The 23,673-nt window shown below is 38.8% G+C and overlaps 1 protein-coding gene across 1 annotated transcript in view; it reads right to left on the reverse strand.

The window, feature by feature from the left end:
• The window catches only part of cdh13 (cadherin 13, H-cadherin (heart)), a 367,414-nt gene that overhangs the window by 40,393 nt on the left and 303,348 nt on the right, over window positions 1-23,673 (reverse strand). Inside the window, exon 12 of the mRNA XM_030732385.1 lies at window positions 2,551-2,693. Coding sequence (XP_030588245.1) covers window positions 2,551-2,693 — 143 coding nt within the window. The remainder of the gene's footprint in view (window positions 1-2,550; window positions 2,694-23,673) is intronic.

A 23,673-nucleotide genomic window follows, 5' to 3' on the forward strand; every position in this document is an offset into this window, starting at 1 on the left:
CTCCAGGCTACATTTTGCTGCCGCTAAGTTTTTAGCTTATATGACCTTTGACCTGAGACCAATATCATCAATTTGTTCCCTTATTAAATCTCTCATATGTCTGTCTTTCTCCTTTCTATTATTCTTTTGTTTTGTCCTATTTCTGTCTCTTCATCTCTTCCTTGATCTGGACTTCAATCTTTCCCTGGGAAGGGGAAGCGTGTTTGCACCATCTGTTGCCACCCAGAGGGCTGTTTGAGTTGACCTGCCCTCATGCTGCTAACCAGGAGCTACCATCAATCTGTTGCTAACCATGAAAAAAAAAACCCTTACACTTACACTTTTTGATGTAATTTTATTGAATACCTGTCTTTAAACCTCTTACCACCCATTTATTTCAGTAGATTTCTTTGCTGTTCTGTTTATTTTGTACTTTTATTTTCAGGCACTTGTGAAATAAGCCTCTCCTTTAACCCTTTCTTTTTCTGTTAAACACAGTCTTTCTGCTCTCACCCTCCTCATCCTCTGTGGGTGGATAGTATTCAATGGAGGTCTCTGCATACATATAAAGATAAAAATGTAAGGGTCAATCGATATCCTGTTGGTAGTCGACACAGGCTGGTTGTCATACAATCATGGCGCTGATACTGTAGCTGTGGGGAAGGAACAGATTTGTCCTGCTGATGACATAGCATGCATAAAAAGAGTGGAGGCAGCAGTCAAGCAGGTATGCATCAGTATTCTGTGACTATCTCAGCCAGCTACACACACACACACACACACACACACACACACACACACACACACACACACACACACACACACACACACACACACACACACACACACACTTAAGAATTGTAATTTTTTAAAGGACTGTTTTTTCTTGTGTATATTTCTGTAGGCAAATTAGGAGATGATTCCCTAGATGCCATGCAGTAACTCGTGGTAAAAGAGACCCAACCAAGTACTAAGTGTATAAACATATTTTTCAGAATTATTTTCATTAGCTATAAACCATAATCATCAAAATTAAATGCAAAAAAAAGGCTTAAAATATATTACTTTAATGAATAAAGAATATATGAAAGTTTCCTATTTTTAATTAAATTATATACATAAAGATTTTTCACAATATTCAAATTTTTTGAGATGCACTTGTACTTGCTCGGTGTCGTGCTACTTGCTGCCTTGGACACAATTCGGTTGAAATTTCTAGGCACTGAGGTTTGCTACTAGCCCACAACCTCATTGCATAATGTAATAGCATTGAAAGAGATGCATCCATCATAGCGCAGGCAGTGTCTGCATGCACATAAAATTGCAGGGCACTTTTGTGAGTTGTAAAGGGCTTGTACTTATGCTTATATACTAACATGTGGACCGGAGCATAGCATTTGCTTTTCAAAACTGACATGAGGAACTTTTAAAAACATCTCAGATTACATGTCAAAGACTTTACAATAACTTCCTCCATTCTTCCATCTTTGGCTGGCTTTAACACAGATCTTACTCTTTCACCTGGCTAAGTCCACTCTCCATTTCTCTTTTCTCCACCTATTCGTCACACCCTTCTCCTGCTCTGTATCTTTTTCTTGTTATCTCCTCTTATGTCCCTTCCTTTCTCTTCTTCCCTTGACCCTTCCACCCCCTCCTACCTTCTCCTCCTGCCCCATCATTACTCCTCTTTCAGCGCTCATCTTTCTAAGGCTGCCGAATTCCCCAGCACAACAGTGCTATTCTGCTGCCTACTAATAGAATCCCTCAGTTCCTCTAATGGATCTGTCAGAATCTTCTGAGCACAGGAGACCAGATGGATTGATAGGAGAAGGGAGAGAGACAGAAGAAGGGGGACAAAGAGACAGAGACACAGAGAGATGATGAGACAGAGCGGGAAGCAAAGAGAAAAAAAAATAAAGAAGAGAAATCCGGCAGGGCTCTCAACACTTTCATCTGTGCTTTGGAAAGTCTCAAAGCAGCCGCTCCACTGACACTGCCAAGCAGCCACCATATGGTCTGATAGACGCAGCACCACAAAAGGCCATCCTATTGTTACCATGGGAAAATGACAGTTTGACTGTTGCCAGGTAAAGTCAGGAAGCTTGAGTCTTTTCCAAGAGTGCTTGGTATGTATAAAGCCAGTCTCTGTTTCTACTTTTTTATGTTTGCTGCAGTGCTTCTGAACGGAAACTCATCACCCACTAGTGAAAATGGGAATGAAACTACAGCAGGATACCTTGTTACATGAAGTAGACTGTTTAAGATATATCCATAACAACATTTTGAAAATAAAGGAGTTATTGCAGATTTTTGTTATATGCATCAAACAGAAATGGCAGCTATTTAGTCCTGTGTATGTCCTGTACATATTGCAGATTCGACAATAAAGTTGACTTTGACTTTGAAATAAATATAAATCCTATCAATAACTAAACTGATGATATAAAATAAAAAAAAAATACTATTGCACAATATCAGTCAAACGTACAGTATATGAAGTCATCTAAAAGGGTTTACAGATTACTCTAAATATATAGATATCTTCCATTATGGCCATAAAGTGCAACTCACCATTATCAGTGGCGATGAAGACAGCTGTGTATTTGTTGTCATAGACATACGGAGATTCGCGATCCAGTGAGGCTGAGGTGTTGACAGTTCCTCTGACTGGGTTCACACTCAGCCAGCCTGCAGGGTCTTGCAGAATAGCATACCTGCAATAAGGTTTAGGGGGAGAAAAAAAAGGTTGTGACCATGTAAGGAAAACAACTCTGTGTTCTAGCTTTTGCAAAAAAACCCTTCTGCCTTAAAAAAAAACATTTGCAACATTATGCATGCGACATTTGGCTCCTTAAGTGAAGAAAACTTCAAGAAAACATATTTATAGCATGAAATACATAGGATATTGCTGACACAGCAGAAAGCATCACAGAATTTTGAGACACATATTCACATATTCCACTACTGTGTAAGATGCTGCCATTATTGAAAATGGCTATACTGTATTTAAAAAAAAAAAAAAAAACTATACTTAAAAATGAAATACCAGCAGACTGCAGTTTGATTAGATTTTACCATTTAAAAAGATATCCTATACAGAGCTGAGGTCTGAAGATGATGAGGACCTCTCCAAAAATCTTGTGGGCGAGCGGCCAAGTCTGCATTGCTTTGAAAATGAGCCTGAGAGCAGATCACGACCTTGCTAATGCGGCCATTCAATCGGCCACTGATGGCTGCTAGATGGTGACTGGAAGGGGCTTTCACCTATGCTAACATTGCATTACATGTGATTGCTGTAAGAGCTATGGATCACCACACTACACACACACACACACACACACATTATATATATATATATATATATATATATATATATATATATATATATATATATATATCTATATATATATCACAAGATCGATAGAGGCCGGGGTCTATCACACAAGGCAAGACCCCAGGTGCAGGCTGTGCAGAGATGCCCCTGAGACAATCCAGCACAGAACAACAGGGTGCAAGATCCTAGCAGGGAGGGCATACTGTACATAGAACGCCATAACCAAGTAGCTGGCATAGTATACAGGAACACCTGTGCCGAGTATGATCTGGAAGTCCTGAGGTCAAAATGGGATACGCCCCCAAGTGTGCTTGAGAATGACCAAGCTAAGATCCTGTTGGAATTCCAAATGCAGACAGACAAACTTGAGATGGCTAACCAACCGGACATTGTAGTGGTGGACAAACAAAGGAAGAAGGTTGTAGTGATAGACGTTGCAATACCAAGTGATGGGAACATCAAGAAGAAGGAACACGAGAAGCTTGACAAATACCAAGGGCTCAGAGAGGAGCTGGAAAGAACGTGGAAGATGAAGGTAACGGTGGTCTCTGGTATAGGACCCAAGCTTGGAGGGAAAAGGAAAAAGACTGGCCATAGGGGCCATAGGGGCGATGTGTGTATGTACAAAAATCCCAGCTCGCCCCTATGGCCAGTCTTTTTCCTTTTCCCTCCAAGCTTGGAGTGTGTGTGTGTGTGTGTGTGTGTGAGTAAGTGTGTCCAAACTTTTGACAGGTATTGTACGTATATATACAAAGTATAGCACACACCAGTTTGCACACACAAGCTTAAATATGCTCTCCCCATGTGAAATCATGTGAAAAAACAGCACAGGCAGCTAAAAGTTTCTCTAACACACACACAAGGAGACACACAAATGTGTAGACTTTCTTCAACACAAGGCCGCTCTTTGCCAAAGTGCTCAGCAGTAGACAAATTGTCTTTGAAATGGAGCTCCTCAGCTAACAGAGCGCAACAAAGCCTCTGGAAATGGCTTTGCAATCAACCTCTGCTCACACCTTTCCCCTCTCACTTTCGCTCACATACACTTACGCTACCAGTGATTACTACTGTTAACAAACACATATGTTTTACTGTAACAAAAGAGACAACGCTGTGAGGTTAAATGCACCATTAATAATGACACTTCTATCATTGTAAATGGTCTCTTTCTGCCCATATCTCTTTATTTTAACACACACACACACACACACACACACACACACACACACACACACACACACACACACACACACACACACACACACACACACACACACACACACACTCTTTCTAAACATACTGAAGATCCACATGATTCATAAGGCCAACTTCTCCCTTACAACAGAACTCGGCTGACAGGTTATTAACCTCCATATGTCTCTTTCTTTCCGTCACTGACTGCAATTGCAGACACATACTTTGGTTTCTGTCTTGCATCACTTTTTCATCATCACTGCATTGTGACTGTGAAACACACACACACACACACACACACACACACACACACACACACACACACACACACACACACACACACACACACACACACACACACACACACACAAGCATTTACACAACAATGTTGTGAAGATATTTGCTGTCCAATACAAAAGCATATTGGTACAAGCACAATAACATTGTTGATTTTATTGGATACAAATTGCAAAATTAAGTGCATTAAGCTAAAGTTTCTACTGAGAAATGTATACATGTGTGTAATCTTTCTTTAAAGCAGCTGTGGTAAAAGAGTTGTCAAAATAACCAAAATGTATACTGGCCCAGGGGTTTACAGTCCCATAAGTACCAAAGGTAATACATATGCTCCTCACTCTTTAAACTAACAAAACATTTTCCTTCAACGTAAAGAAACACAACTCTAAAGTTGAGACCCTATTAACTTCTTAGACATGTGATACTACACAAACACTCATGTAAAATATGACGGCATTATGTTTCTTCCTACAGTAGGAGCTCTAAAGGAGTGTAATGCCATTGTCTGCTTTAGTGCAGGCTCAAAGCTAACCACTAAATGAGTCAGAGCCATTGTTTTTTCCTCTCTGTGCAAACATGGGGACAGTCCATTAAAGCCCTTTAAAGGGCAAATTAGAAAGACATTAAAAAGCCATTAGGAATATTCATATCTGGTTCAACATGTTTATCTCCAAAACCAGAAAAGGTCCAAACAAATCAGTCAACAAATGAGACAGCCCACACAGACAATGCTCCGCATGTCCTCATTTAGCTGCAACACACACACACACACACACACACACACACACACACACACACACACACACACACACACACACACACACACACACACATTTCAAAATACAAAAGCAAGCAAAGATAAAACACACAATTTAAAGCAAAAGTGACCTATATATACACAACACTGCATTTATTGTGAAATAACTGCCAAGACAGCGAGGTGATTTGTCCAGATTTTCACTTGAGTTGCAGAAAACCATTACATTGCTCTTTCCACTGGACTGCAGAGCTACACCCTTAGGGGCTACTCTGACCTGCTATGGCTGTGGGAAGGTTTTGGTGAGGGATTGTCCTTAGCTGTAAGAGTACTCTGAGGAGACTGGCCGGGGATGGCAAGAGTCTGCTGCAACTTTCTGATTGTCTTATTAGAAGTGATCTTGGGCCGGAAGCATAAAACAACACCAAACTACAAGGGTTTTTTAAATTGTAAAGGCTCTTAGAGAAGCCATCCATGAAGTAAACTCTATTAAAAACAAAAAATGATGTAAAATATGAGTTTGGTGGTTTGAATTAACACACATATGTAATGCAGATGCAACAGAAACCTGGATTGCATTGAAAATGTTAATTTGATAGCTCATTCTTAAGTTCCAATCTGAAATTAGAGCTTCACTGTCGCCACTATGGCCGTGTGAAAGACGAGCTCGTTCCAAAATTCTGATCTGAGTCTTGTTCCTCAGTTTTTTCAGACAACTCAAAGGGATCTGGGAGCGGGGGGGGGGGGGGGGGGGGGGGGGGGGGGGGGGAGAAAGGTTTGCCACCCACATGTAATCCAGTTACACCAGGAACAAAATGCTGGCATACATTGTGTGCATGTGTGATTATGTTTGTGTCAATAGCAGGTGTGGGTGGAATACACAGAAAAAGAGAGACAATTTGCAATAAGAGCTAATTTAGAGAGAAGATGAAAGCTGACTTGCAAAGTGCTCTAAAGGAAAGCTCTTTGCATAAATTCTGATTATTTCTCTTGTTTGTTTTAAACTTAAGTAGCCTAAGACGTGTTGCTGGCACTCGTTCCTAGTAGCAGTAATTTAGTCTAGTTTGGGTAAATTCCTCGTTTAAATACAGAAAGTGTTATTGGATTTGTCATCTAAAATCCCAGGAACAGTTAAAATTCTGTTCTTTGAATCAGAGGAAGTATTTTAAATTCAAAAGTTGAGCTTTATAAGCTTTCCAACTCGTTTCATTTGATTCATACCACTTTGTATGTTGTTGTTCCTCCTTCTGTGTGCAATTATGTTCAGTCTAAATATCAGAAAAGGCAAAAAAACAAAACAAAAACAAACAAAAACACAAAAAAGCTAGAATAGCAGCCTGTAGATCAGGATCTCTCCTTACCCTCATTCACCATACAGACACAGGCATATACACACGTTTTACAGGAAACAAAAACATGAACATAAAATAGCCACAGCTGCTGCTGATGAAATGAGTATTTTTCCTTCCGGGAGAAGAATAGCAATTTCTGAACATAGTAGTTAGCCTATGGGCATAACTCCACTTCTATAAGTATACTTCCCCAACATTAGTACTTGTTTTAATCAATAAATCCTCTAAATAACTCATTTGTTCCTGCCAGTAAAACCAAAAACATCAGCATTTCTGAGATGCCTTGAGACGTTTGTTTGTTGTGATTTGGTGCTATATAAATAAAATTGAATTGAATTGAAATTAATAACTGCAAAAAAGTCAGCATTAGGAAGGCTGGCTTTTATTTTTTACATGAGCGGAGAAAGTACCAACACACCCACATTTAAAAATTAAAACAAAAGCTTAAAATACACTGTTTTACAATATTAAACACATGTTAGAGAGCTCCATTTTTCCAGAGAGTAAGTAATTATATGGAAGTAGGGTAATGGTATTATAAGAGAGCTGGATGTAAAATGTCTGTCTGGTCCCCAGTGAACATTCAAAGCTACAGTTATGCTTTACACATAAAATAAACCCTTTTGTAGTGTGAATAGATTCTCCAGTGATTTAGTATTTCACTTGGAAAAAGTTGGAGGACTCAGAAGAGACAGGCAGATGAAAAAAATTTTTTGTGACTTTTAATGTATGAACTTTCAAGAATCTTACATTATCTTGCATTTTCCATACTACAACTAAAAGCATTTTTGTTAGTCTCTCCCTGTTTCCTCATAAGTGGCCATCAGGCAATGGCAAGCTGCCTTCAAAGCCCCTGAGGCGATCACACAACGGTTTTCACAAATCGAGTAGTATGCCTTTAATAATGACTTTGACCATTCCTTAACCTAAATCAAGCTAAAGTTTCCTAAACAGCGTTAACTGCTGGGCACAAAACTACACAATAAGATTGTCATAAGAGACTTATGTGACACAGGGACCTTTTGCATTTTACCCCACTAACTCCTGAGGGATGCATCTGCTGTTTAGCAGCTAAATATTTTGCTATCTTCACAAACTTTAAAGCTAACTTTGTTTCTCTGCCATTTTATGTGGCATTTATGAGAGATTGTTTACTGGAAACAGTTGCCTGCTCTATTGAGACTAAAAGATTAGATTAGAATGAAACTCTCAAAGCAAACGCTGAATTCATCTGTTTCTCCCTTAAAGCTGAAACTGTTTTCCTGTTGAGCCTGTGCGGGTTTTACAGTGATGCGACGGATAACTAGGCCCTCGCTTCCCTTTCTGAATATGTACCACTGTCATTTCAGTTTTTGGTATAATTACTGTTTTCATGGCTGTTTTATTTTAAAACACACTGCTTTCATACACACATACTGTACATTTCATGCATCGTCTGCATTTTACCAGCCAATCACTTTCTAGCAGTTCACTTCCCATTTGCGAGATCACCTTAAAATTCCTGGCATTTAAGGTCCAGCGCTCCCAGTTTTTAATTCCTGGAGTTTTACTTCTTTTTCCTTTAGCCCTTTAATGCTGTTCGGATTCTATGCCTTTACAGTATGGCTCAAGTCAATTTTGATCCTGGCCAATAATTCCCTTTTATTTTCTAGGCACTATAACTATCCTCACTTCTGTATAATAACAAATTATCATAAGTACCATTTATATTTATAATTATGAATTCCATATGAATTAACAATTGGAGCCCAAAACATGCTTATGGCAAACTAGTCTGTGTATTCAAAGAAATAGTAGGAAACCTTGTGTGTTTGTGTTTCCCACACTCCGTGAAATGGCAGCTCAGGTGATTTATAATCTTATGACTGTTTCACTGTTTGGAGATTTTCCCCCTGATGCTTCAAAGACCAGCTGGTGCCCGTCTCTGTGGGAACCTGGGCAAATGTGCTGAGAACACAGACAGTTCTCATGACAGTGTCATGGTCTGTCACCACTGTCCCATAAAAAAATAAAAATAAAAAATGCAGAGACATGGTATTTATGATTCAAGCTTCCCTAAAACCACATTTTTTCTTGATTTAACTCACCCTGGCAGATCTGAAATCCAGATTTGAACTGTACAGTTTCAATGTGCAAAAATGTGTAGCATCTGTAGCGTCTCAAAATATTTTCATTTTTGAGTATCATTGGACCACTTCAGTGAAAGTCATCAAAAGTCAGGCTAAAAGAAGGAAATTTAGTGAAGTTGTCCTGCTGTCAAATGTCAAATGGGTCAAATTTGATCTGAACATAATATAACGGTTAACTTTGTCATTGCATATTCTTCTATGGCCGTGTTTACCCAAGAATGTTTTCAGATGAAAACTGTGAAGTTTTGATGCATTTCAGCCTCTCGTTTAATACAAAAATGGCGTGAAAACGGCGTGTAAACGCATGTAAACGGCAAAAATGCTACTTTTTGAAAACGGGGGGTACTGGCACATTTGCACTATGATTGTGACTCCTATATCCACACCACCAACTTGTGGCCTGCCAGTGGGAAGTAGTTGGTGTTTTTAACATCTTGCATTTCTGTGTAAATGGAGATTGTTTTTGAAACGTTTCCATCTGAACGCGTTGCTTTTTTGGTAAAACGACACCATTTCCACTGAAAAAGTTCTCGTGTAAATGGGGCCTATGTTTCCTTGTGTTTTTTTTTGTTTGCCCCTTGCCTGTTTTATGTAACTCACAGGCTGCTTGTGTGACCCTTGTTTGGGTCCTCTTTTGCTGTATGCAATCAAAAAACAGTTTCACAAAGGTTTTACAAAACACTTGTAACAAAAACGATGGCTGGTCAGATAACGCATACACAGACTTTAAGCAGGTGACCAAATGCCCCAATGTTCCTAATAAAGGTGACCCCCCACCCCCCCCCCCACCCCCCCAAAAAAAAAAAAAAAAAAAAAAAAAAAAAAAAAAAAATATATATATATATATATATATATATATATATATATATATATATATATATATAAATAATTCTAAGATGCTTAAGCTCATGCCAGTCCTTCTGCATTTATCTTGCTATTTTACTTTTCATCTTTATATGGTAATTTTTTATTTTGCTTATGGGTTTCCTTCAATAATCAAATAAAATTGAGAAAAAAAACATAATTTTTTTGTGACAAAGTTCATTTCCCACACACCTATATCAGAGTGATGCAGGCATCATTTCATATTCAGAGAGGTCTGAGTTGTTCAAAGATACATAATGAATACAGGTAGGGGTGCCGGAAAGGCTGCAAGCTAAACTACTGTTTTCCTGATTAAAATGCCCAACAGTAAGAAGAAGATAGTGATGCATAATGAGACAAGGATCAGAGTCAAATAACAGAATATATGGTTCCCAGGTGTTTCCGCTGGTCTTTAAAGTATAATGATGAGGATATATCCGAGGCAAAGGGAAACGCATCCAATTGAATATTTAATCCTGAGAAGCATGTGTACACATGGAGAGGAGAAGGTCATGCACCTCTGCTTTACTGGGTCACTTGATAAACTAACCATTTTGTACTCTTATGATGCTTTATTACAACAGTGAATTCAATGTACGCAACCATCAATTTTAAGCAAACTCTATTTTCTCATGCACCACACAAAAGCACATTTTAAGCTTTCTGCAGTGCACCGCAGTAATACACACAGATGGCAATGACAGCGTATTACAGTAAACAATGTTATGCACTCGTGTCACTTGTTTCCCTCGTTTCTGTTTTCTTCCTGTTGGGACTCTCAGCTGGCTTTAACTTTAGCTCACTGCCTTTATCTGTCTCTCTATCATTTTCTTCTCTCTCCACTGCCAACAAGATCTTCTTCTGATTGCAGTCTAACTTACTGTGGGAATGGAAACGGCACAGAGCCAATGCTAATAGTCTGTTTCTATCTGAGAGCTGCTGAGTGTGTGTGAGCGATAGATATGAGAACATCAATCAAGGGAAGCAGCAGAAGTACAGAGGTTGTGCTGGCTTGTGTTTGGCTATGGCAACTGTATGCTTCATCCAAATTTGTGGTTAGCAAAGCGAGAGGAGGAAAGAAAAAGGGAAGGGGGATAGCAGGGAAAGCGAGATAAGGAGAGGGATCAAGGATGGCGATAAGACAGGGACGCATGAGACTGAAACTGTGAATAAGTACATAATGAAAACAAATTCTCGCCCTTCTGGATCACTGAGTCCTACTATATTCTCTTGCTTCTGCAATAGTGATCTGGGATGAGTCAGAATGTTATCAAGCACAACTCTGCAAACTAGTCTCTACCACCATTCTCAGCGCTAGAACTGACCCATTATTCACAGTTATCTCAAAATCAGATAAAGCCTGATTCAGGCAAGACCTGTGACCCAGCACCACCTGGCTGAGCTGAGGTTTCTGACACTACCCTGCTGTAGTGTAAGCAACAGTCTGGCAGTATGTGCAGATCAGTTGGTTAACACACTGCATATTTTACACTGCACTAGAATCTAACACTAATTGACCTTCTCTGCTTGTCTACATATTAGTGAGGTATTTCAAAAGAGTTTATACAATCATCATCGTTTATGACATCAAACTTTTCACTTTAAAAATGAGCAGACTTAAGAAGTGCAAACACAACACAACACTACAAACAATGCGATGTGAGCAGGGTCTGCCAAAACAGGACTCATGAATCCACATTACACATTTACACTGTGCCTGCAGTGTATGCAAAGAGACCAAAGCTTTGTCATTTAGCTTTCTCAAAAAAATAAGAAACCACCATGTGAAAACCACTAGAAATTTGAATGGCTGTTTGTGTTCGTCCTACAGGTTTTGCTGCATGTAGAGGCTGATTGCAGTGAACACAAAATGTTAAACATGCTAAATAGTCCCAAATTCTATTACGCAACACAAAATTAAAGGAAAAAAAAATGACTGTGGGTAATGTAGCTAAAGAATATTACGGTATAATACACCCATTTAGTGTTGTGGTTGTGATGTAAATGGATGGGTGATGGACCAGCAATGCAGGTGTTTATGGTGGGAGTCACTTTAACCCCTTTGTATAAAGTATAAATCCAGTTTGAACACTGAGCTGAAGAACGCCTTAAAGCTGCAGGGAACTGCAAAGTAGGGCGAGGGTTTCTCTTTAAGACCTACCCCTTTCATATTATTTCTCCGACCCATGATTACTTGAAAAATGTGGATATAACCAAAGCCCATTGAAACATTAGTCACAAGGCTTTACACTTTGAATATTGAACTGACCTGATTTATAGTAACTGAAATCAGAGGTCAACAAACATTAACATTGCTTTAGCTGAGCTATAATAAAATGTCCTTTTAATATGTTTTTTCTTTTTCTGAGACACAGGAGGTGGGGGGATTTGGCTTTGAAGCCATGTTGCCAAAACACAAGTGACTTCTTTGGGGTCACCTACAGAGACCTTGGTCAGCTTCTGTGAGCTGGATTTCAACTCTAAACCGAGCTGAGCAGCACCATTTTGGCCAACCACTGCTCTAGGCCATGTGAACAAATTACCCATGTCACACCTGTTCATATTTCTGCTGCGTATCAGCACAGTGCAGCAGGTCTATACGGGGGAAATAAATGTGGCAGCACTGAGAAAACCTGGCGAGTGTTGCATCAATCATCTGTCAAACTGATTCAGTCGAGGTTTGTCTTTGTGTATGTGCCAGTGAGCTAAGCAACTTGGTATAAAGGTGAGAAGGTGTTTCTTTTAGGATATGTACAATGCTGAAGAGTTCCACTGGCAGCCACGAGGAACTGTTAGGAAGCTGTCTCCTGTGAAAACATGTCGGTAGGCAAGAAAAAGCTACTGTGACGCGGCACATCGGTGATTATCACCCATTTAGTGCTGTGGATATTAATTTTATCATGACACTAGCAGAAGCTAGCAATAATCACTGATGAATTATAGGTGTTATATGCGTAAATCAAACAAGAGAGGAGAAAACGCGATATAAAAGGTGTTCTGCAGAGGTGTAAAAAGACTGCCAAAAAGAGAGAGAAAGAGAAAAAATCTGATTGTTGCAAGTAAAAGGAGCCACTTGACATTTCTTTTTCTTTCATTACATGCTTTTCACTTTGACCCCCTTATAGCACGTGTCCACGCCGGCAGCTCTAGAGAGAGCAAGTCTCTTTGCGCCGCCTTTTTCCGGTGCAGTTACTGATCTAGAGAACACTGAATCCTGGATTAAATCAGAACTAGCAAGTGTATGACTGAATATGAATATTCACCCTGCGTCTGATTTTCTTTTTACACAACCAGAAAAGCATCAAAGCCTCTTTTCAGCCTGCTGACTATTGTCTGCTGTGAGCCAGGTAAAGTCTCGAGGAGGCTCTGTGCCAGCTTCGCTGAACAACTGCAGACACTCCGCAGAGTATACTGAACAAAGACCCACTGTGTCGATTTAACGGCAACAGTGGAGCGTGTGCAGAGATGGTGGCCTGAAACTCAAAGATGAACATGAATGGTTTGCATTATTATTTGGCAGGAACAGAGAGGAAAGTGCAGGAACCCTCCTTTGACACATGACTGCATGGAGAAAGCAAACTGGCGATGTACACAAGTGTGCCTGAACATACACGCTGAGTGACACCACTGAGTGTAACATTGTTTTCATAATTTACCAAGCTTGAGTAACACAACAAGGAATGGAAAAAAAAAAAAGTTATTATTATAATAAGGTGCAAAATAGCACCTCTTTGCATCAGTTGAAAAGCATAACCCTGTAATTAACAGGAAGAAAAGCAATTTACTGCTGCTTCACAGCACACTAGCCCTCTCTGCCTTTTCCTCTTGGCATCTTTTAGGATTGTTTTAATTATTTGCTGGCACACTGAGTGTATGAAAGCCTCTCCCTGCCCCTGATCTGCCTCCGTTTCCCCGTCGTCCACACACTCCCTCACTCTTCTCTCTTCTACCACACATTTGGCAAGACTTTACTCAGCTGCAAGAAATGAGAACCAAATTCTAAACATCTGATTAGCCCGTAATCAGTCCCTTCACATCTCAGGACACAAGGAAGAGAGAGAGAGAGAGAAAAATTGCGACTGCATGACTCAGCCTGTTTTGCTCAGTAGACTGACATTAAAATGAAAAACGGCAGCTTGTATCCTTGAAACTTTCTTCAACCTTAAGTCAGCGGAGTAATGGGCTAACCGTACTCTGGCAAATGGGAGTTTGATTTTTATTTCACTGTGGGCACAAAGAACACCAGTTCAGGTGCTTATTACAGACATTCACATCCCTCGTTTTACTCCACTTAGATATTTATTTAAGCTCCACACACTGAAACAATTAGAATGGTGAGAAATAAATAACATTTCCAAGTCTTCTTCTTCAGCTACTTTCCTGTGACTATTGATTTGTCCTGCGGATACCTACATTTCAAATAACTTGGGAAACACTTGCCCTTTGCTCTCCTTGTTTGTGTGGGTGTATTTTACCAGACTAAATGACAAAGGTAAATCTAAGAAAAGAAAAGGAAAAAAAAAAAGCTACTTCTGCCTCACTTGTGTTGGTTGGCTAGTTAACCAGGACTGGAACATTTGGCACTAATGCTGTTTTCTATCATGCTCACACTGACCCATGAAGTGCATACAAAAACACTTCTTCAACTATTTCAGAATTTCCAGGAGGTAGGCGGTGTTTCCTAAAGCACACTAGCAGATACACTCACCCTTGACTTTATTAGGTATATCTTGCTAGTACTGAGTTTGAGCGCTTTTTCCTACAGAACTGCCTTAATTATTCAGGGTGCTGGAAATATTCCTCAGAGATTTCACAGGATCTCACAGTTACTGTAGATTTGTCAGCTGCACATCCACAATGCAAATCTACTGTTCTACCACATCCCAAAGGTGCTCTATTGGATTGAAATCTGGTGACTGTAGAGGCCATTCGAGTTCAGTGAACTCATTGTCCTGTTCAAGAATACAGTTTTAGATTATTTGAGCTTTTGACATAGCATGTTATCCTTCTGCAAGCAGCCATCAGAAGATGGTACAATGTGGTCATAAAGGGAGGGACATGGTCAGCAGCACTCAGGTAGGCTGTGGCATTTAAACAATGCTCAGATGATACTAAGGGGCCCAAAGTGCAGCAAAAAATACCCCCCACAACATTACACCACCACCACATGCCTGATCCATTGATAAAAGCAAAGATGGATGAGCCTACCATCCAAACGCTGCAGCAGAAATTGAACAGGTGTACCTAATGAAGTGGTCAGGGAGTGTACCACTTTGGTACTGGAACCAAAGAATACCAAAGAAAGTGAAGACAAAGTAGCAAAGAGCACAAAGCAAATGGGAAGAATATAAAACAATATAATGCATTTAAATACATGTAATATATAGTACAAAAGAAAATAGCTTATTAATAACTGGATAGCTTCTGATTTGGATGTGAACTAACAATTTATGCACATTGCCATTATACATAGGAAGAAACTAAAGGAATTATATGCAGTTTTTAAGAAATCTGCAAAGACTGTTGCTTATAAATATCCACACTTGCTGTTGTACACTCATTTCTCTCGACCTCTCGTAACAGTGAACCCACATGCAAACCTTGTTAAGTTGTAGCAATGACCCAGTTACTAACTACTGGCTGCACAGTCCTTTGAGGGTTCATTTGTAACGTAATGTGTTGAGAGAAAGAAAGATTGGATGTAGGCAAAATCCACCGAGTAGTATAATACATTTTGTGTCAAACTTTTGGCCAAACAAATGTGCTCTGGTCTTGTGTGTACATAGCTACTTTGAACTTTGAGATGACTTTTGGAATTAGCTAGTAAAAGTTCAGCAACAGCAATATTGATTTCCTCTATACTTTACTTTCCCATTCATCCCCAGTACCTTGTACTTTGTGCACTTTGCCGCAACCAGAATATTTAACTGGCCCAAGATACAGGATACAAGAGACACAGAAATATGGAAAATAGAGAGCTACCCAAAATCAAAAAAAATAAGTTTACACACACACACACACACACATATATATATATATATATATATATATATATATATATATATATATATATATATATATATATATATATATGTGTGTGCCATTTAGGAAATTATTATATATATATTAAAATAAGAGTCTGAATATATTGAATGAACTATATATATATATATATATATATATATATATATATATATATATATATATATATATATATATATATATATATATATATATATCCTCTACTATAACTGTGTGACAAAACAAGGAGAACTCTTTGGAGAGACCCATGATTTGAAAATAACTTTATCCCAGTAAACACCAAATTGTTCCAGTACTATAAGTTCCAAAAGCTTTCTAAATCCAAAGATAGGCAGACATGGACTCTGTCTGAAATCAGATAAAAAATTCTCTATCAGTCATTGTCCAGCAAGATTAAATACCCAGATGATATAATTACCGGTTCCCACCACACATCCTGGCAGTTAATTGGAAATTTTTTTTGCCTAAAGCAACTCACTCATACAAGCCTGACAGAAATGTAGCATAGGGATCATTGAGATTTGTCCACTGTCCATACTTTTTATGTGTTTCTGTAATCTTTTTTCTTAGGTGTTATATCTGTCTGCTTATTCCTGTGTTGGTCATCCTGCCGCAGACGGTGACAATTTCAGGCTGATGTGATCATGATCACTAAATCTGACCCCTAGCAGGTTAGCCTTTCTAGCACTCAGCGCCTCACTCCTTTATACACACGCTGTCATACCTGAAGTCAATCTGTCAATTGATCTGTCTCACTCTCTCCTCTCTTGCCTTGGTTCCTCAAAGCTAGACACCAGTTTTCATGCCTGACATTCCAGTACCCCATCCTCTTACTTTTAAGTCCCATTCCTTTTAACTTGTACAGGACCAGAGTGAGAAGCGAAAGCAGACAGGTAGCTGCTGAATAATGTATGACTGAGCTGTTTGAAATTCTCCCTGTTTTCAAAAGCAAGGGGAAGAAAACAACTTAAATATTTTGGAGGAGATGGAGAAGTCATAGTAGAGAGCTGGCCAAGTTTGGAGAACTCTGAACATTGGCTAAACTGGGACATAGGGTGCTATGTGACAACACACACTTTCACAAACACACTAGATGTTTATTTTTATTGTCACTGCAATTTTCAAACAAACCAAACTTTCTATCGAAGACGTATTTAAAGATTTCTGTTCAAAAGCATTTTTATTTTTATATGTGTGTGTGTGTGTGTGTGTGTATGTGTGAGCTGGTTAGTATCAACTCCGCACAATTTTTACAGGCTAGTGCACACATTGTGACCATGAGTGCAGTTCAGGTCCTTCACGTCCTGTCTCCTTTTACCATCAAGTACTTTAGTGTAAATAGTTGTTCGGCAACTGATGAGTGTCTTGTCACTGCAAATGAGACCTAATTAAATTCACCAAACTTTCTTAATGGCACTTCTGATTAATTGCTCCCCTCTTCACAGCCGACGAGAATGACATCAGAGCAGCACGATGAGTCAAATCTGAGATAGGATTTGGAGAATGTGTACCCCCCCCCCCCCCCCCCCCCCCCAAAAAAAAATTCCAGGGTACAAAAATACCTTGAAGTGCAATATATTTGTCAAGTGCCCACACAACAACCAGAACACTTGTGGTTTATGAGAGATAAACTTTTGTCAAAAAAAAAAGTTCAGCTTTTCCCGTCTCAAATCCTCAGTGTCACATCTGTCTGATGTGGCTTTCCTCCTCAGCACTTTCATTAAACCATTCTGCTCAACTAAAGACCTAAACCAGTCAAGGAGGCTGGAATGCTTTTTCTGCAGAAATATGAGGCAAATCCCCCAGAGTCTAATGGTTTGGCCTAAATACTGAGTGGGATTAACATGACTCACATTTTACTGTAATTATGTAACTTTACAGGGCCAAATCAGAGTAGAGACTATCATAGGTCAGTTCCTGGAGAAGTGCTGTATATAGTGGCACTTGAGCTGCTCTGTTGTTTTTCAAATAGTGTTTCCAGTACTGTCCAAAATACCACAGCACTGTTTTACCCTGAGCACAGGCTTTAATTTCCCCGCCCACAAACAGGGGAATGGGGTATTGCTTTTGGTATGTTTGTCTGTTTGTTAAAAATATTACAGCAAAACTACCAGTACAATGTGTTCTGTGACCCCCCTAGATAATCTGATTTAATTTTGACATAACAGGAAAAGGTAAAAAAACAAACAAAAAAAAACCTGAAATTGAAATGAAAAAAAAAAACAGCCCTGGAGTTTATAGTTAGCGTGTTGTGTAGTGTGTTTAGTATGTTGTGTAGAGCGTTGTGTAGTCATAGACAAGACATATTCAACTTTGTTGTTTGCTAAATATATACATACGTTTTTGAAAATTACAACTTATATTTGTATTTTAAGCTATAAAAAAATAACTCGTTACACATGTTTGTGGTTTTCACAGTAAAAAATTAACTTTTTTCTACTCATATTTAATTTTTTGTGTGATTTTTAGGTCCAATGTGTTAATGTAGTATGTCAAAATAAAAAAAAGGCCCATTATACGCTAGGGCAAAATTAAAAAAAAAAAAAATCATATCTCCCTCAAAATCTGTCGGATTCTTCTGATAGTTGGTACACAGTTGTGGAGGGCCATGAACTAGAACCAAACCAAACATCATCTGGATCTGAATCAGATTCTGGATTTGCAGACTACTTGAAGTTAACATGGGAAACTCCATTCAGCACATCGTTTTGGCCATATCTCAGCTGAAAAAACATTATCCGCTAGGGGTGGGTAAAATAATTGAAGAATCGATGCATCGCAATAATTTCACGCAAAATTCATAATCGATTAGGGGGCTCCTCAGAATCGATTCACCTCCTGACACGTTGGGGGCGCTGCGAGTTTGGTTACTGTGCTGAGCACCTGAGCGCATAACAGTCATGGCGAGCAGCTGTAGAAAGCTAACTCCGTCAACTTTTAAGTCAGATGTTTGGGCTCATTTTGCTTTCCCGTCTAAATCTGGAACTCTAGAAGTCGACAAAAGCAAGGTGGTATGTAAGCTGTGCCAGAGAGAATTAAAGTACTGCAGTAACACGACAAACCTGCGCAACCACTTAACCAGATACCACGCAGATGCGCTACAAAAACCCGAAGCACAACCTGTTGACTCCAAACAGACACAAATCGACAAATCATTCATCTCTAAACTTCCGCCAAGCTCTGCCCGCGCACAAAAAATCACAAAGTCTGTAGCCGTGTTTATTTGCAAGGACCTACGACCGTACAGTGTTGTTGAAAACAAGGGTTTTAACGCTTTGTTGCAGTGACGTGCAGTCAGGGGAGGCAGGTGAGGCACGGCCTCACCTGTCATCGTGGAAATATAAAATTAAAAAATAAATTAAATGGTTATATTCATTCAGTGATTTGTATTTTAAAGTTCTTTTCCATTTAACTACACCATTTTTAGATTAGTTTTTTCAAAATCGCTGAATTTTCGCATTTGCCGGTCAAATACTAAGAGACGAACGGTGAGGCACCAGCCCGGCGAGCCGCACCACGGATTGCGCAATCCGTGGTGCGGCTCAGTATAGTCATTGCCAATGACTACTAACTGTGCTGGCATGCTATGCAGTGAGACCGGATTACTTTCCCTTTGCATGTGGCTATTAAAATGTTCTAACACTTTTACTATATGAACTAAATTTCCATATTTTAGCTGGTGTATATAATGCACAGTTTTTTTTTTGTTTTTTTCATTAACAACTGTATGTGTGTGTAATGCATTCTTGTGTTGAGCGATCATGAAACTGCTGCGAAGAGACACTAGGTGAGGCACGCAGTTCTCGTGCCTCATGGTAGGGGGCGCTGGTGATCCCAGGGACTCTACGACTCCTCGGCGGCAAGCTACCATAAACAGTTAGCAAGGCCAGTTAGTTTTTCCTGTTGCTTGGCCTTATGTTCAACATGGAAGATTACATAACTCAACTGAAAGAATTTTCTAAACTGGACTTTCAATCGAAGCAGAAGATAATAATTAAAGGAAGACCAACACCGGAGCTAAAAGGTTTGCTTCAGACTATGTTAATGTTAAACAAAACAACTGTTGCCAATCAAATGGTGAATAAGCTATATGTTTGTAAATCTGATGTGATGACGTCAGTGCCTCACCAGTCACGACCCTCACCGCACGTCACTGCTTTGTTGTCATGCCAAGCTAAAAGGTACCTTTGCATCCCAGGCAGTAGTGTACCTGCTGAAAGGATCTTTTCCACAGCAGGTGACATAGTCACAGCCCAGAGAAGTGCATTGAAGCCTGAGCATGTGGATCAGCTGCTTTTTCTGAACAAGAATCTCCACGTACCCACTTAGTCTGTAACCAGAAATGAAGAACTGTACTGTTACAGTACAATTCTTCATTTCTGGCTACAGTACTATAGTTCAGTTCAAGATATGTTCAAAAATTAGAGGTTAATCACTACATGTTCAAAAGCTAAGAATGTTTAAAAGCACTAAACTTTTTCAGTGCAATTCAGTTGAATACAACCCTATGATTTGTGTTTAAATCTGCACTGATATGCAGAGATGTTATTGAAGTGCATTTTTATTTATATTAGACTTCCAAGAGATAAGCTATGCCTAATTTTATTTTACATGCACTTTATTTTTTATTGTTTATTAAGAACAGTTTTCTACTTTAAGCACATTGCAGAAAGAAGTTTGTTTCTTTGCTCAGAAATGTGATGTTACAGAAGTTTGTATGAAAATAAATATTTTAAAAATATCAACATTATCTTAAATCATTTGTGTCTTCACAACTTTAAATCAATATCGAATCGAATCGAATCGCAACAGCAATAATCGAAATCGAATCGAATCGTGAGGTTCCTAACAATACCCAGCCCTATTATCCGCATTTGTTGCAGTCAGAAGTATATCACCATTGTCCATGGATAGCTAACATTTGATCAGGATATGATCTGGATACATGAATAAATGACACTATTTTTTGACTCTCTATCAATCTGATCACTCAGATCGCGTACTTTCTCTTTAACACAAAAAGCTTCTACAAAAAATGAAAACAACCATAAAATGAAGCTATTTTAGTCATTAATTTAATTCTGTTCACCTGTGTCCTGTTATCCTCAGCTGTGCCCTTTCTCCCAAATTACCTCATGGGTGTATTTAAGCCCTCAGTTCCTTGTCATGACCTCCCTCATACATAGTGTGGTGTTCTGTTCCTGCACCAAGTCTGACTCCCAGTTCCGGTCTACTCCGGAGAATCTTCTGCATTAAAGTTGTACTTTCGGGATTTCTTGGGCCTGACACCACTTGTTGATTGTGTTGAAGATTTCAAACTAAATTAGTTGCATCTTGTGGTTCACAGAAACTATAAACGCTGTGTGAGAAACTTATTTGGGATTGTAAATTCTCATTAAACCTTTTCTCTCACATCATCAGCAGCATAAAAAAAAGAAAAGAGCTGATGAGATCATTAACTGCCGCGAGACCTTTAGGGGCTCATCAGAGCCTGTGCTGCTTCAAAGGGTTTGTGGTCAAAGTGTATCAGATTTCATTTATTCTTTGCCAATCTGTTACACCCACAAGTAAATAATCTGTTACTCGACAAATTTTAATAAAAACAATAGGACAAGGAAGGATTTGTAATCCATTGGATGATGGGTTACTTTAGCCCTTGATTAACCCTACAGGGTCCTTCATAAGAAGTTTCACAGTTCAGCCTGTCCCCATCCTCAGTGCATCTGCTTGAAACATATTCCCATAGTTTATAGCCTCATAACAGAATCAATAATTGTCATAATTTGAATGATTAGACCTTCAAATCAAATATCATTAATGTTCATTAATGTGGAGGTAGTAAGTTGCCTTGAGTTTGATCTCAGATCAGTCATCCTTAACATGCGTGAAAGCTTCATTAAGTACTTTGTGTAAAATCTTTACAGATTATGCATAGGCTGTTATTCAGATTCCCACTTCACATAGCATCAGATCCGTGCTGTTGACAAGACTCTATCAAGACCTGCCTGGTCACCAAGAAATAGCAACATTAGCAAAACAACAAAGACAAGGATTTTCCCTCCAAATGTTGACGTATTTATTTAAGTTTGTTGCGCTTGCTGAGGGGAAATTTGGTAGTCATTACCGCTACCACTGAAATTTGATTAGGAAACAAAAGCAATCAAAAGAATGTAATTTAAAATAAACTTTTTACTTTTGCTTAATAGATGGCATTGGGATCGGAATACTTTGATGACCTGTTGTTAAATCTGAAATTCTGTGTAAATAGTTGATGCACTAGTATATACGTGTGTTTTTACGGTGCTTGCAAAAACATATGTCATCATGTCTTTAATTTAGCATTGTCTTCTGAAACATTGATTCTTATCACTTCATTACACTTGTAAATACTAAGCAGCTTGTTAAAGGCCCTTTTAAACCCACACAAGTGTGTCTGTCTTATCTTAATAAGTGGAAGATAAAAAAAAAAGAGATGTCAATCAAAAGACTTGTACACTTCTACACGGAACTGAAAAGGGTTCTGATCAGTAAAATAATTGAAACACTATGGACTGATCAACAGGAGTGTAAAGTCATAATCACGTTTAATATGCACTACATTCACTCTGGGAAAAGAAACAAGTCTGCATACATACTGAAAAATGTTTGATTTATCATTATTATTCTCCTCCCACACTGAAATACACAAGCAAAATGATAAAGCTACTCACAGCTGGAAATTATTGTTATCAAACATTTTTTTTTTTTGCACTGATTGCTGATGGTTGTGAAACAGCTCTGTGAACACTCCAATGAAAAAGTAACTGTGCTGATATATGAAAGTCTTCCAAAGTTTTCCTTTGGACATTGGCTGCTTTGTCACTCATTTTCCATCCAGTCCTTGAACCTGTTCAGTGTTTTTGTTTAAGCCACTTAAGAGTAGCTCCAGATAAGAACAGCATGAAATCAGCACTACTTGGGAAATCACCATCTCAAAATGGGTGAAAGGAAATTAAGAATTTATGGCTCATTTTCTTATGAGTATTCTGTAAGAAATTATTACAATTAATCCTTTCCTTCACTTTTGATAGATGTTTGTGTGTAGTGTGTAATGTACAAAATGTACTACATGGTCATATGTCGGCGATGCATATCAACACAGGTTTTCTTCCTAGAAATGAGACATGTTGACCTAACAGAATAGATTTTGCTAAATATGATGTAATTAGCTGCACAAAATATCATAGTATCTGCTATTTTTAAAAGGTATCAAACACATGCTGTAGACATGTTTGTGAGCACAACATTTTCCCAATAAAGAAACGCCTGTAGGGTGAGTGGGGAAATTTTTCTACATGTATAAAAGAGTACTGTAAAACAGTATAGAGGTGTGACAGGGTTCATGTGTGTGAAATGCTGTATTTTGTTTCCCACCAAAAATAAATTCAGTCAAGGTAGCACAGAAAATATATATTTTTCCCTCTTGTACTGTTGGAATTTGAATCCTATCTGCATAAGGGCCGAATCTGCCTCTGGGCTGAGCTGCTGTCCAGCAGTGTCTCACACACAGCAGATTTATAGAGATTTAAAAACACCAGTAGCCACTGCAATAATTGCAAATCATAAAAGGACCCCAGTTAACAATAGTCTATTGTATTCACATTGCATTTCTTAAAGTAAAGCACAAATACTAGACTGTTATGGAAAATACGTGTATATCTTTAAATGAGTCTGACCTCTCAATGC

Source organism: Archocentrus centrarchus, chromosome 6, assembly GCF_007364275.1.
Source record: "Archocentrus centrarchus isolate MPI-CPG fArcCen1 chromosome 6, fArcCen1, whole genome shotgun sequence".
NCBI classification, from domain to species: domain Eukaryota; kingdom Metazoa; phylum Chordata; class Actinopteri; order Cichliformes; family Cichlidae; genus Archocentrus; species Archocentrus centrarchus.